General features: G+C 37.9%; 1 protein-coding gene across 8 annotated transcripts in view; it reads right to left on the reverse strand.

Annotated features, from left to right (window-relative positions):
* Nucleotides 1–15973, reverse strand: part of TPK1 (thiamin pyrophosphokinase 1) — a 309285-nt gene that overhangs the window by 190482 nt on the left and 102830 nt on the right. For 7 of the 8 annotated variants that reach the window (XR_010470211.1, XR_010470210.1, XM_065052108.1 and 4 more), the window contains one exon: nt 1764–1833. Coding sequence is in view for 5 of the 8 variants with exons in the window: in XM_065052108.1 (XP_064908180.1) it covers nt 1764–1833 (70 nt within the window). In the remaining 3 variants the exon portion in view is untranslated. Of the gene's footprint in view, nt 1–1763; nt 1834–15973 lie in introns of those variants that run through there. The other variant, XM_065052113.1, reaches the window with a different exon arrangement.

The following is a 15973-nucleotide window of genomic DNA, read 5'->3' on the forward strand; positions in this document are numbered from 1 at the left end:
AACACAATTAGGTATCAGGACTTTGAATAAAATAGAGTTTTAAACCGAAGGTTAAGACAGCATTTAAAAAATTAATTAGCATGTCAGTAGACTGACTAGACAGCTCTTTAATAACACTGGACAGGGAATATAAGGGAAAATACTTCAGAGAAGTAAATGAATATTCCTTCCAGCAGAATGATTTCTTTAAAGACAAAAAATCAAAATTATGCAGGTCTTTTTTTTGTTTCAAAAGAATCACTTTGAAGGTAAAATATATCTACCCAAAGCAATTAAGATGAGAAGAAGACAGACAGGGAAAAAGAATACACCAAGGGCCAAGTATGTAAGACTGAAAGAACTATTCAGCCAAGGTATAATCATCCATTTTCCCCTGAATTATATTTATTTAATACAAACATAAAGATGCACAGAAGAGATGAACAGGTTACAGAAGAAGATAAAATGAAAGCTATTAAATGTTGTTCTTTGGAAAGCATCACCACTATCAAAGAGAAGTGTTTGCTGCAAGTCAGATTTCTGTTTGAATTCAAGATTAAGTTGTGTATGGCTCTCTAAGCAACTTCTAGGAGAAGAGAAATGGAAAATTACAGAAGGAATACTCCAGCAACACTCAGTAGTGCTTGGAAGATTCCAGTCTCAGTTTTAGCAGTTGTAGATCTCAGCCATCAAACCTCTCACAGCGAACAAAGAAGAAATTTTAAGTTAACTTTTACTTTAAGACTACAGTCTTCCTCTCCAACTGTAGTCTTTATTCTGAAGGACAGGAGGAAACCATGCTTTCCCCAGCCTCTGTCATGGCATCTCTTGCTGTGAGATGAAACACAAAATATATGTCAGCTTTTGCTGTATGAACAAAATTGTCAGAAGTTTGTAAGTTCTACCGAACATCTGTCTCATTCCTTTGCCCTGAGAGTCAGCTTGATTAATTTATTTGCATTTATTAAACTATTTATTTATGAATTCTTGCTCAAAACAACTGAAAATCCTAAAGACAGGCAAAAAGGACCCTTAGTAACTTCAGCATTCCATGGTTCCACTAAAAAAATGAGAAAGCACTTGAATTTAGTATTTTGCATCACAACTCCAGCTCAACACTTCTGGGGAAGAAACCTGGGATATTTTACAATTTTAATGCCATTATAGAAAACAAGAACAGGTTCTTCTTTTGGTCATATTTTCTCACCTAGCATATATGTTCATAGATCACCTCTGTACTAGCCTTTCACCACATTTGATGCCCCGACGCTAATTTAGAAAGAATTCAAAAAGAAAAGTAGATTTCCTATTTTATTACCCATCTCACTTCACAAAGTAAACAGATTTCCTCTAAGGCCTCACAAGATTAATGAAGAGGACATGCTTTGTTTCAGCTCCTGGTGAGAGGCACCAGATGTTCCTCTAGTCAACCCTTGCTAGGGGCACAGCAAGCTCTTTCAGAGGCTCCATCAAAGGCCTAGCTCTGATAGATGCATAAAATAAGACAGACTGAAAGCAGAGCTTTCAAGAGGAAAAAAGATCAGTGGGCTTAAGGAAAAAAGGTATTTCAGGCTACCCATGTGTTTTTTAAAATTGTAGCTGGGAATAAAAATTAAAGATAACACGGAGAAAATATTTATGTTAACACTACCTGCTGTAGCTTGTTAAAGCACCATGTACAGAGCAGGCAGCTACTTCACTAACTAAACAGACCCTGTTCCTCAATATTTCACTTTCACTGAGAAGAGATTACTTCAACGACTTCAAGTATATTGTTAACATACCTGTCCTGGCTTCCTTCTGTGATGTGATAGAGACGATTGGCACCACCATCAGCACAAGCTCTCAGTGCAGCTGCATGTAAAGAGAAAGATCATCGGTATATTGGTATTATAAACAAAAAACCACAACCAGTTATTCCATTAATGACATTTCTGTGTAAACTCATTTGTTCATTGCAGTGTAGAGAATAAACTTAAGACCTCATATGGCTTTTAGCTTCCTGTACTTGACTACTTCCCCTGTTTCTCTAAATAGACATTTGAACCGGTTTTATCAAACTAGTGTCAATCTTCATCTGACTGTGCCCCTGTACTTTCCAAATGGCTTATTTCTATCTATCCTAACCTAATGCCCAGTCAGCTTATGGAGGATAAGTACTCAAAACCTGAAAAGGGCCTATCCTCCATGTATGGGCAGGTACTTGCCTGAACAAATGAGAACTTGAACTTTAAACCTAACAAACTTCTGTGCTGGTTTGACTGAAAATGGGTTGATTTTCTTCATGCAGTTAGAAACCTTTCTTTTTCATAGCTAGCACACTCATTATTTGGACTTAGTTTGAGAACAAGCAGATAACACCTCAGCACAGAGCTAATGTTTTTAATTGCTCTGGTCTGAGAGCCAAGGATACTCTGAGCTCTGCCCACAGGTGTGAGGCATTGAGGAAGGGGGGGAAGAGATGGGACAGAGCTTGACTGACATCCAGATTGATCAATGAGAGTACTTCATCCCATTAGCATCATTCTAATTATGTAAGGAGTCAGGGCCTTCTGGTTGGCTCTTCCACTTTTCCCCACTCTTGCTTGCTCTGGGGTGCAGCCAGGGGAGTTTTGGTCAGGACATTTAGCAGATGCCTCTGGGCTTTTCTGCTTTTTTCCTCTCTTTTCTCTCTCTGGTATCAGCTTTGGGATCATGTGCTGCTTGCTGGGACTGGCTGTTCAGTTGTGGACAGAGCTTGTGAGGAATTGCCCTGAGCATCTTTTATTTCTATTTTATACATATGTGTTTACTAGTAGTGTATTAGTATTTTGTTATTTTATTAAACTGTGTTTATCTCAATCCAAGTTTCTCCCTTCCCTTTTGATTCTCTCACCTATTGGGGGGGTAGGGTGGGGGTGAGTGAGCGGCTATCATGGTTGTATTTCTAGCTCAGGTTAAACCATGACACCTTCTCACCCAAGCAAAGAGTTCACAATGGTGGCTCTATAATGACCTGCATAAAAACTGGGGTGAAAAAAATAGTTAGGTATGACAATACTTGTTTTCTCTTTTTTTCCCCTCCTATGACACAAAAATGATAAGTCTACTACAGTTCCTACACTGCTCCACAGACTGTTTGAATCACCCGATATAAAGCAAGTGGATTAGGTCTCAGCTATAAATCTTGAACTATCTTAGTACAAAAGGAGCAAAGCTACAATAATTTTCAGTGTTTCCACATAACTTGGGGACTATAAAGGACACGTGCCACTAATTCCAATTGATTTAAACAAGCACGGACATGCTGTTCTCTTGTGATACCTTTGTTTATATAGACTTAAGTCAGGAAAGAGAGAAAAGTCTAATACTATTATTACAAAATCAGAAATAGATTGGTGTATTATATTCATAGGCATCCCTATTAATCATCATTTAACCAACACACAGTTCTTTAATGAGATTTTTTTAAAAGATGATAAGCTATTCAAGATTGAAAATTACGATCTTGTCTTAGCAGTCTATCAGTTTTGCTCTGAGATGCCCAAGTCAGATAACCACAGCACACGAGATAGAAGAAGCTGTTGCTTCTACACTAGAGCAGAACGTTCCTTCCAGGTCTGCAGGCGAAGAGAGACCGACTGGTAGACCTGAGAGGGCTGAAAGCCAGAGGACTGAGGGGGAGGAGGGAAATGGGAAAAAAGAGAGACAAAGAAAAGGAACAGCCTACCCATGTTTTGGAAAATAAAGGTATATACTATGGGATCAGGCACTTAATGCTGCTGAGAATCCACTCTTCAGCTAAAACCACTTTGCTTTGCTGTTCCTTTCTCAGTCAGAACCACCTATCCTTAGTGATACAAACGTACATTTTTCCTTTTGGCTCTCATTAGGTGGGCAATTCACCCATCCCTAGCTTATCCATCAACCTAGCCAGCCTATACAAACAGAGACAACAAATTTCATCTCTGTATCTGCTCTCATCTTTAAGCCATTCTTTCTTATTTGTTTGCTGAACACCCACAACAGGGAATATTCTGTACAAATATATCCACCACAAAGCACCATGCAACCTTGGTTGAGGCTTTTTGGAAAAAACAGAAGAAAGCAAGGCAGCACAAAAATTACCAGTTCATCACAGGTAGCTTTGGGTACAGCAGCTTTTTTTCCAGCAGGCTACAAGAATGGGTAGGGCAGGAAAACTGACATGGAGCTCCTCAGTATTTTTTCTAGCACTGCTCTTTCTCCAGTGACCTCTCTTTTCTCTTGTCCATAGTATTACAGTACCTTCTATGGTAAGCACTACCTTTCTCAGCCTTCTTGCACAAACCATGCTCTGCTCTGTCTCCTTACCTGACTTCACCCTCATCTTCCAGACACCATCCAAACTAATACTAACAAGCCAAGGTCAAGCAGATTCGATCCTGACAAATTGTATTAGCTACGATAATTTCTAAATTATGGTAACTGGACAGCCACTTACACTTGAGGTTACAGCTGAAACTAGATTTAATGTAATTACTTTCATCTGGGCATATTAACTTCTCGCAAGGAGTTCAGCTCTCACAGAACTTAGTAATGGTCCATTGCAAGAAGAGTGTGTAATACCTGTCCTTAAAGTAGCTATTCAGGCTATCAGTTTATTTAGCAGATATAAGGCACCTAAGGAAGGCCTCAGATCTAAGCAACTACAGAATCCTTTCTCTCTACAAAAGCCATTCATCAGTTCAGACACTCTTTATAACCAAAACTGTAAGAATGCTGCAGAAAAAAACATTTTCTAACTTTGGTTACAGACCCTGTCTAAAGGGTGCTTCTCAGGCTGAAGACAGCTGCAGCTTTTTCTTTCTGAGAACAGTGATTTTTACATCTATTCTCTCACATTTCAGACAAATAAGCAGCTTATGACTTCTGGGGAAAAAAAGAAGGGATAAGACACAGAAAAAGAAAGATGAAAGAGTCTCTCATCTGTCTCAACTACTTTAAAACTGCCAGAGCCTTAACTACTGTAAATTATCTCAATGGACTTAATACAAGTGAAGCCTGGCCTAAGATCTGTTAATGTGATCTTGTCACTTTAAAAGCACATGACCAAAAAAAAAAAAAAACCAAAACAAAACAAAAAGCCAAAACAAAATATTAGAAAACAAATCAGTTTTCAGTCTAGTACATGTAAAACTACTGAGATTGTACCAAAGACAGGAAGGTGCCCGAGTAACAGGTCTATGACACCTGCAGGCTGTTCACATGGATATGGGGCTACTATTTGCTACCTCAAATCAAAATAGTTTCCTTACATAACTGCAATTTAAAGCTGTCCCCCACATATACAGTCTTAACAATTTAAAAAAAATAGACTTGGGTAGCATTGTAAAGTTATTTAGAGAAACTATTTATGAGCTACTGTTCCTTTACCAGCAAGTTAATAACGTACACCAGAATGAACCAAAGCCCCAGGTGCTTTAAGTAGCTACCAGGTAATTAACTGATTGGCTGAAGGCCAGTATATCATATTATTTCTACAGCTATGACCCAAGCCTTACTTGATAAAAAGTAATTATATATATTAGCTGGAAGAACATGTATCATTATTATCTGGAAGTGTTTAAGGAGATAGTCAGCAATTCTAAGCTTACAAATCAGATAAAAAATTCCCTATGAAAAGATAATAGGAATTTATTTTATACAGTGCCTTTTATATTAGAGGCAAAATTGCTTTACAAACAACAATTTGGCCAAAGTGAGGCACAGCAAATGTGTAGGCAAATCTAGCAGTCTCTAGGTACTTCACAACAGCTCCCACAATACCTCATTAATTATTTCAGCAGAAACTGAAGGACCTGAACAAGATCAGTGCTTTGTTTTGCTTGGCATTGAGGAAACACAGAGACCTGCTTCCAATAAGTTTACATTTTAAATAGATTAAAACCAACCAACCAAACCCCAAACAAAAACAAACAAACCAACAAAAAGGTGAAAAGTGACACAGAGGTATGAAGTGATAATGGTCACACCTGGGCCAAAGACAAGTTTTCTTCCAGGACAACCAAATGAATGGTAGAGAGAAGAGTAATTGAACTGGTCAGCCATAACACAGGTGGTTCTGCACACACCTTCTGACTCAAATGTTACTACCCCATTATTGGAGACCCCTCAAATTGGCCAGGTACGCTGAACATGGAAATACTGTCTAGCTTATGTATATCAGAAAGAAATAAGTCAGTAAAGACCTTATCTAAAGTCTTTTAGTTAATCCTGCCTCTGTGAACTGAGCAATTGGGAGCAATAGCTTTTTCAACCAGCACAAGTGGAAGCAGAGAAGACCCCTGGCCACCCTGCTCAGCTGGAGAGCCTCAAGGTGCCGTTTCGTGCTTTTGTTATCAGCAGAGATGACACTAAGAGCACAAGGGCTCAATCACATGGCAGCACTATCTCAGTATGCAAATCTGCACTCCTTGGCGTTACCACAAATCACAACCTTTCCAACCTCCATATTCTGTGTTAAGCTCCACTTCTCAGAAATAGCTCCGTCTGTCAAATTACCACATCCTCTATCTGTCAGATTCCTTTCTGATGTAACTCCAGTGTCATTCAATGAAACAGGGAATGGAGACATAACCAAAAAAACAACTGTTTCATTGTGCTGCTTTGTGGGAGAGTACAGAAGAAGGGACTCAATGCCACTGACAACAACTGCTACTCAAATTACTGGGTACAGCAAACGTTCAATCCAGTAGCATTTGAAATTATGGTAAGGGTAAATACCTTTCAGTTCCACCTATGCTGAGGAAGAGTTATGTCAAGAGCATATTATGAGCCCATTACTCTTGAAGATTTTCTTATAGGCAACATGAATGAAGCAACCAAAGTCTTTCTAAGTGAGATCCTTCATTTTAAATGGTGTATTATCTGCTAGGAAACAGTGAAATATTTCCCTTTACTGACTGAAGCTGAGAGGGCACTGTTAGGGCTACTAGCGAAAACGCTGCTGCAAAAATTATTCTAATGCAACAACAAAAAAAAATAGAAACTATTTAAATACTTATATTTGCTGTTTTGGTAAAGGCAACTTCCCATGACTGTGAGACAAGATATGAACAGGATATCAAACACAAAAAGGAAGGTCGTGTCTCTGAGTTAACTAGTCGTGAAGGTTTTTGCAGAAAAAATGCAAGTATTTTATCACACCTTTAAGCCCTGCAAATTCAGGCTGGGGAAAAGACTGTACAGAACAGATGTAACTCTTGCAGACTGAGTAAGATGAGGGTACAAAAAGGGAATACATTTATATACAGTACTGACACCTGGGGAAGAAAAGGATAACTTTATTATTCCTATTATTATTCTCATTCTATTATTTCTTGCAATTAGCATTTAATTTTTTTTTTCCTTTTTCAAACTGATCTTGAAATTAATCCATGTTTTTGACTAAATTCAAATTTATGACATCTCCCCTAAAACTGCCTTAGTATATTCCCTCTGTTCCTTTTCTAAATTTTACACAACTTCTTCTAGGTATGCAATCTGTTTCCCTCATTCATTTATTGATTCAGTAACCTGGTAACCATAATTAACCTGCCAGAATAATCTACACATAAGAGAACCCTGTTTAATTAATGACTTGGAGTACTGGTAGTAATGCATAAGTGATAATATATGGTAGATAGGCAGAGAATTGCTTCGTTTGCTTGATACGTTTGGCTAACATATTTTTGTCTCAGCATTAATAAAAAGTGCCAGTTACTAGCAACAAAATACATAATCTGTATTTATGTGCTTTCTCTTTTTCTCCTTTGTCCTGCAGAAACTGCAAAAACATGTTTAACAAATCCATGGCTTCGTGTGTCTGCAGATTGCTATCTAGGGGATATATTTGCATCTCAAACAATTCCATCCCACCCATGTGTTTCTACCTGCATTACCAAGACTTTGCAACTGCTACAATATACCAAATATAGTGCACTGCAGATCTCTCTCCCGGTCCATCTGCAGCTGTGTTTAACAAATCTGTCAGTCTGTAATAGTCCTTTGCTTAACTGTTGGACACTGGTCTTGCTAAGAAGCTTTTTAACTATTTTAAATAGGTCTACCCTTAATTTATATGAAACTGAAAAGGCTTAGCTCTTATCACTGGTATTTTACATTTGCATCAGTACACAGGGCTTTAAACAAGCATGATGGAGAATGTCACCTGTTCTCAGGATTCCAAATGAAATTCAAGAGATAGACAAGTGCTTTCTAAACGGTTTTTATAGGTGTGTATTCATGCTGCCGCAATCAGCAGCAGCAAAGAGCCATCAGCCTTTGGTAGGTACTCAGCACTTTCTGGGATTGAAACCATTCTTAGGAATTTCACCCGAAATTCATCTTTTTTTGCTCTTTTTTTTTCTGCCCATGGTGATTTGCAATTGTGCATGCATACTTCCAGCACAGGAACAAGTTTTAGTTGTACAAATGCTGCAAAAATAACAATGGCTGCTATTCTTTAATTGTCTGTGTACCCAAGAAAGGTCCATCAACTAAAAGTATCTCATACCTGACTTCTATAACATCTGTATCACATAACGAACATAAAAGCCCAGTAGTCCTTAAGTAAAATAGTCATCAACACCAGAGCTAGTAGCCTGCTTCTATATGGGCTTGATTATGGATCTCTGATGAAAAACTACTGTACATCTAGTAAGGTAATTACATGTTTTCTCCAAAACTGCAGCACTTCTTTAATCACTCTGCTTGGAGATGTAAATGTCATACACATCTCAGCTAAGCAGAGGCAGGATTCATTAAGCAATTAAATATGAGAATACAAGGAAGGAGCCAATGTGCTGACGAATTAGGAAGCTCTATTCTTTTCTCAACGCATTGATTCAATATCGAGCAAGAGCCACAGAGATAACACATCTTCCTAAAAAGTTCACACAGAAATTAAACACAAGGAAAATTAAAGTGTTTCTCTCACAGAAAAAAACATCGCCTGAACTTTCACCAAAAACTAAGTTATATATAATTACCAACACAAAGCCTTACTTTAAGAACAAAAAAAAAAAAAATTAAAATCTTAATGCTCACTTTGGGAAAAAGAAAAGGAATAAAAGAATAGATGGACCCTTTTAAAAACAAATTAAGTACCAAAAAAGACAACCGCAAGCAAAAATTCCCTGAGTATCAGTATATATACTAGGAATAATGCTCTGTCAGAGGCAGAAGAGGGACTGCGTTTTCACTAGACTGAGTTTCTGGACTGTCTTCGGGTACACTTCCACAGAGAGTTCATTACAATGATTCATATTCAAGGCTGTTGGGTTTGGAGTAATCTCTTGTCAGGTGCTAGATTTAATATTCCTACAACCCTCACTTAGGATACGATTCTCTCTTCTTTTTCCTGTCATTCTTCTCCCATTCTGTCAAACCCAGGCGCTCCGGTACTCGCTGTGCTGCCTTACGCCCATCACTGTCAGAGGCTCCAAAAGCAGGAGCAGCCACGTGCTGTGTCACAGATAAAACCAAGAGGAAGGAACCGAAACGTGAAACAAAGTACTTGCTGACATCATTTCCACTAAAATGCAAGTGACCTTTTCATGAGAAGCCTGCATGGCTTGATGCCGCTGTGGGAGAAATCAGGAAGAATAAATCACCTTTATTTTTTTCATGTCCTCCTTTTTTTGCTCTCTGTGGGAAAAATGACCACTAAAGCAATAGTGTAACATGTAATCAGCTTTTATTTTTGCCCTGAGCGTACATCTATTATTACCGGGTAACAGTCAAAAACACTGACTAGGGTATATACCAATTAAAAAAAAAAAAAAGTTTTGAATGTCTTTAAAGAAAAATTTAACAAATCAAAGATCCTCACAAATCAAACAAGCTGCTGAAAGACAGCTGGGAGATCCTGTTGCGGTTGAGACAGACAAGCGACATGGACCAAGTTCTTCCAGGATGAAAGTAGTAGATGCCATTTATTGCTACAAGTGCATTTTTATACAATTCTACCAGTTCATTTGTCTTTTCGCTATTGGTTACAAGTTACAGCACTAACATCTCATTGGCTAATTTTGCTATCATCCATGTTATTCCTCTATTCCCTGCCCTCTCACGGGTACATCTCTTCTCTCTCACCGGTACAACTCCATATCTCCGGATACTCCTTTACTCCCACCCTTCTCAGGGGTAAACCTTAATATCGTCAAGGCTGATCTCTATTCCCGTACTTTCTGTCAAGGACGCCACAGACCCGCTGCAGTTTCCCACAAGATCCTAATTTTGCCTCAAATCTTGGAGAAGGAATCCAAGCTTTCTATAATTGTATACTTGCATCTTCCTGACAGCTGGCCTCTGACTCCCAGAGCGGCCCAGAGATTCACGAGCTGTGATGAACATGGTTTGCAGACTGACGTGCAGGTGCCCTGGAGCTTGTTTGGAACTGCGGCTCTTCCCCAGGTGACGTGCAATCCATAACCAATATCTCTCACTCAAACGTCGCCTACGTAACCCCTAATCACTGAGGAAGGATCTGCTGAGTCTCAAGCACTGAACCCCTACAGACAGCACACCAGTCATTCTTCATAATACATCCCATCAGGCTGCCTTTCAGATCCCATCTCCTTTCATTGCCTCCTAAGTACAACACACCTCACTAACAAAACTTTACAGCAACCTGTCTACCAGTGTCCTATTTTTAAAACAAACACATACATCAAAATATAATTGAACGCAAAGTAACTGAAAGCGTGCAGCTAGGTTTTTTCTGCATCCATTACCTGATTATCAAGTGAAATGGAGACACTTTAGCATCAATTTTGTTTGTGAAGCTTTTAAATTATATTGTTTAATAATTCAGTGTAAAGTGCACTGACTTCTAGCTTTGAATGCAACTTTTTATTTATATTTTCCATAACTGCAACATTGATTTCTGACACAAGGAAGATAAAAAGCTACAAACATGGTGGAATAACAAACTGCCTGCAAATTTAATTGCCAAGTCAAGTGTTGTTATCAGGCAAACTTTAGTAGCAAGCTGACACCCCCCCCCCACCAAATGAACAGACAAACACAAAACCAAACACATTAGTAGCAATAATGCATTTGTACAAAGGACAAGATTGTAAAAAGAAAAAAAAACAAAACTCTTTTTTGGCGTGGCGTTGTTGATTCAATGCCAGCAGTAGCTGGTTGCACACAGTCCCCACTGCCCACCCCCAGAGAGCAGGATGTGGGGCAGGCAGGGGGGCCGTACACCCAGAAGGGTGCTCAGCTGCACCAAGACAGGAAAGAGGGAGAAATCATCTCCTCCTACTGCCGGCCACCAGCGAGCCTATGTTCCCCATCACCACCAGAGTCAGTGGCACTGTCTCTTCTGCTTCCACTGAACAATATGCATTAATATTTCAAGCCAACCTGCAACTGGAAAGCAATGAGCATGATAAGTTCATATTCATGTCTATGATTAAATATTTTCAGCTAACGCATTTATATTTCAGATTTTGTTTGCCTAAATTGGATTTGCAGTAGCCTGCAACTCATCAAAAAATTAATCACACACTTATTTTAAATAGCATAAAATAAATTAATTCTCATGCTACTAAAACACACACCATTCCTTAGCAGCCCGGAATAGATTTCCACACAATCATTTTATATCATAGTCTAACAAAAACTTCTGTGTGCTGAGGAAATTTCAGAACTCATAAAAGTCAGAAACTCCAATTTTGTTAAAAGACAACTAGAATATTACAATGCATAAATTTCTAAACCTATCAAACATGCGCTGACACCACCTTGAAAAATTATTTAAACTATTCAAGAGCACAAACGGGGTCTAAAAGTTGCTTGGAAATTAGTATCAAAAGGGGGACAAACAAGAAACCAGAGGAAGAAAAAGTAAGATGATCAATACAATTTCCTAATGCATGTGGAACTGCATTTTATAATGTATTTTCTGATGTCTTGATAATATACAGCTACCCTATGTTCATGTTACATAGCCTTGTGTATATATAATTTCCCCTGCTCTTAACAGATGAAACTGTTCAATAGATTTTTCAAGCAAACAATAATAGTAAACCATTGTAACACAACAGTAAATAGTAAACAGTGTGAGAAAAATGGTTAAAAAAAAAAAAAAAGAAAACTGAAAGGTTTCATGAGGCATTCTTTAGAGGTAACATAAGCCAATTTAATTTGAGAAAGAAGCACATGTTCTGAAACTAGTCCAAATGAAGTGAATACATTAAAACACTGAAATTAAGCCAGTATCTTGGAACTACTTGTCTAAAACATTGGGAGCAGAAACCGCTCATTTATGACAGTTTCATCCCGTTGTATCTGACTGACCCCCACATCTTTTCTGCTCCCTTAACTCTCAGCTTTGGTAACCTGCAGCAGAAGTTTCCTCAAGAAACTGGAAATATAAAATTAGCTGTAAAGTAGACTTGATCTTACCTGCTTTATTTCATATTTGGTATAGCTACAAGTACATACACACTGGCGTTTGCACCAATTTAAACCACAATGGTTCCAGGAAGCAGTGGATTTGCACCTAAATATAGTTCTAAGGACTTCTCCATTTAGGAGAAGAGTTTTAGTTACCTGCATCAAGACTAATCTTAATCCCCAAAATCTTCCCACACAAAATAAATTTAAAACGGAGGTAATATTCTCGGCTAGGCACTTTCTTTTGCTAAACCTTCCAATAAGCAAGAAAGAAGGTCAGCTAGCATAAGCTAGCATACAGACATAAAAGATCAGTTCTACAGTATCATTTTGTCAAACATGTTTCTTTTTTTATTCATATTTGGAAAAATAAAAAAAAGGAGTAGAAAAAACAATAATGAAGGACAAAATATTATATTTGCATTCTTAAAATAACATGGAAAGTGTGAGCTAATATTTTCAAAAGAAACAATCATCAGCAGCAATAATATTTTAAATATTTTAGTTACCTTGATGAAATGATATATGAAATAATCATAAGATATGAAGAAAGCTTATTTGGACAGGCAGAATCAGCTACAAACCAGACTAGAAACTGTAATTCTGAGTGCGAAATGGGATTTCTCATCTGAATTCTCTTACACAATGCAAATATAGAACCAATACTGTTCTCCCTGAAAATAGAAAAACAACATCTATAGGCAAACAGTCTGGTTATGAATGAAGATGGCATAGCAGCAATTTCCCAATTCATAAAACTGATGAAGAAGCAAGTGCATTGATTTCAAAACGTCTCTTTAATGAGGCTATAAGAGAACCTTAAGATGAAATTTCTGAGTAAAAATATTTGAAGGAGGCAATCAAGTTTACTGAACAAAACCGAGTGTATGTTCTCAAGGGGAATAAAACTCTGTGTGACAACTCTCCTCATAGCAAAGCTGCAAACAGAATCAGAGGCTGAACTTAAAATACATGACCTGGGTATCATGCACAACGTGCTTGTGGGAAAAACACCACGCTGTATCAGTGTTCAAGGTGTCCTGTATTCCTCCCTTTGAGATAAGGAAAAAAATCACCACCCTCTGCCTTTTGCTGAGAATTTTCACTGAAAATTTTCAGGTTCTCCTGAAGATATGCGCTTACGACACAGCCTTCCAGACAACAGTACAGCTGAGAAATCTAATGCCATTTGTTCACCAAAGTCCTGAGATGATCCATATCTAAGTCATCCCTAAAATAGATAAAACAGATGCAAAACCAAAAGTTTTGTGTGCATGCTACATGAGGACCCAATCCAATGCCTACATGAGTTGGCAGTTTTATGAAAAGTTAATGAGGACCTAAAAACCCAAGGGATATCAGCAAAAAAAAGACTGGAAGTATAAAGCTATAAATTTACTGGAAGTAAATCCAGCCTTTCATAAGATTTTTAATAAAGGGAAGTCCATAATTTAATACTCTGTTTGGGGAATATGAAGTTTGGGTATTATTTAAAGAGCCACAGAATTAGTAACCCATGTAATATCAGTAAAATATCAGATCTCTCTCACCAGTTTGCTCTCCCATGGGACGTGCAAAAATGCCAGAACCTCAGTTTTGATGCTCTTCCACAAGAAGGTGCGACAGGAAAGGGAACTGAGAGGATGCTGTTCACCTCCTGGCCTCAGGTAACCTTTCTAAGAAAATTCGTGTATAGATGCAGAAACAGCTCCTGTCCTCTACCTCTGAAACTGTATCATGGCAGTTCCCTGAGGCATCATAATGGGAGAAAGGCTTAAACAGAACAGGAAAGTAGAGCCTCTTGTTGGTACTTCAGCCCCCAAATTTGGGACTGCTCAGTGTTTTAAGAAAATCTGCAAGCTTCTGGACTCTTTAAAAACTATTTTTAGTAGCAGATTTGTTCTTTCAGTTTCCAGTCACAAAGATGATCAGTAGATTGCAGATGATTTTTATCAAAATGCTAGAGAGTTACTGCTTTAGGCCTTAAATTTCAATGTGATACTAAGATAAATCGCCCTAAAAGGGCAAAATGAAAGAAATTTTTCCTCTCATTTTGGTCCATATTTTTCATTTTGAAGAAGAGACACTGGACTTAAGCATATATTAAAGTCTGAAGTTCAGAAGTGAATTCATAGAAACCAGGTAGGGATTCTCTGTTTTGTTTAAATTACCTCCTAACTGTTTATAACCCCTTTTAAATTTCAGCTCATGTGGAAGCATTTTGCCATCCCTTGATCATAAGCCAAGCCATTTAATCTTTATTGAATAAAAACACTGGCCTCCTCTTTGAGGTCACTTTCTCCTTGTAGTTGAAACCTGTGTATTCAATAAATAAAACCGTAGATTTAACATACCTGAGCTTATTCTCAAAGTCTGCTTAAGAACACATCCCCAGTGAAAGAAACCAGCAAAACCCTGAGACACAGTCTGGTTCAAATGGTAATGTTGCTCTTTGTTCTCAAAATGGTTCAATTAAAAAAAACACAAACAACTATACAGCCGTGAATCTTACTATAGCGAGTGTTCCTTTCCAATGTTGCTACTTAATTGGAAATTATCACCCTTTTCATTTTTCCCTAGAAACACAGCTTATGCTTGCAAGTGTGGGAGAAAATATCATCCTAATATATCTTTAAATCAGCCAAGTGTTGGCCAAAAATAATATCAATATTCTATTTAATTTACAAGCTCTGTCGATAGTAAACACTTAATTATCAGCAACAGTGAATATTAGAAGACAGGATGTTCAAATGCGATCTGAGTCACTGCACCAATCCCATGACACACTATCTACCAGATGTGTTGGAGATTCCAGATTAGTACACATGACATTTTCATTCGAAGTAGAGTATTCCTGCACTTGGCCTCATTTAAATCAGTATTGCTAGCGAAGAACTGGTAAAATGTTAAAAAAAAAAGCCCAACTTTTACTTGTTTGATCTGGGGTCCATCTTTCATAATCCCTTGGAGCCTATAGTATTATTAGCTATAATATTTGGCCTCGAAGCACAAGAATTATACAGAAGCCAGTCTTTTCACCTGACTCTTATCTCCCTGTTTTAAAACAAGAGAACACCTGTCTTCTACTAAGTTCTTTCTCCTCCTGCTCACCCATTCTTCACCTGGCCCTCTGCTAGCTCCCCTTGGTCTATATAGGGGAATTCCCAGACCAGACTCTTACATGTTGAACATTAGATTTAAAAAAACAAATCCACAACCAACCAAACAAAAAAAAACAAACAAAACAAACCACAAAACAAACAAAACCACAAACAAACAACAACAACAAAAAATCAACCAACCCGCACAACCAAAAGAGCAAACAAGACCAAAAATCTCCAAAATAAAACATATTAGTAGGCGTAAGGAAGAACTGCAACCAATTCACCTGAAACATTTATTTCCTCACTACTTTTTACTAGCTTACTTCCAAACATCTGTGTTGGTCATACATCAGCTAAAACTCTTGAGGTCAAGTTCAACCAGCCCAGTTCAGCAACATGTCTTTAGAGAAGGATCCTCACTCTTAAGATGTCTGGTGAAAGGAAAACAATTGCTGTTACTCTTCATTTGATAATACATGACT

This window comes from Columba livia, chromosome 2 (assembly GCF_036013475.1).
Source record: "Columba livia isolate bColLiv1 breed racing homer chromosome 2, bColLiv1.pat.W.v2, whole genome shotgun sequence".
In the NCBI taxonomy this organism is placed as follows: domain Eukaryota; kingdom Metazoa; phylum Chordata; class Aves; order Columbiformes; family Columbidae; genus Columba; species Columba livia.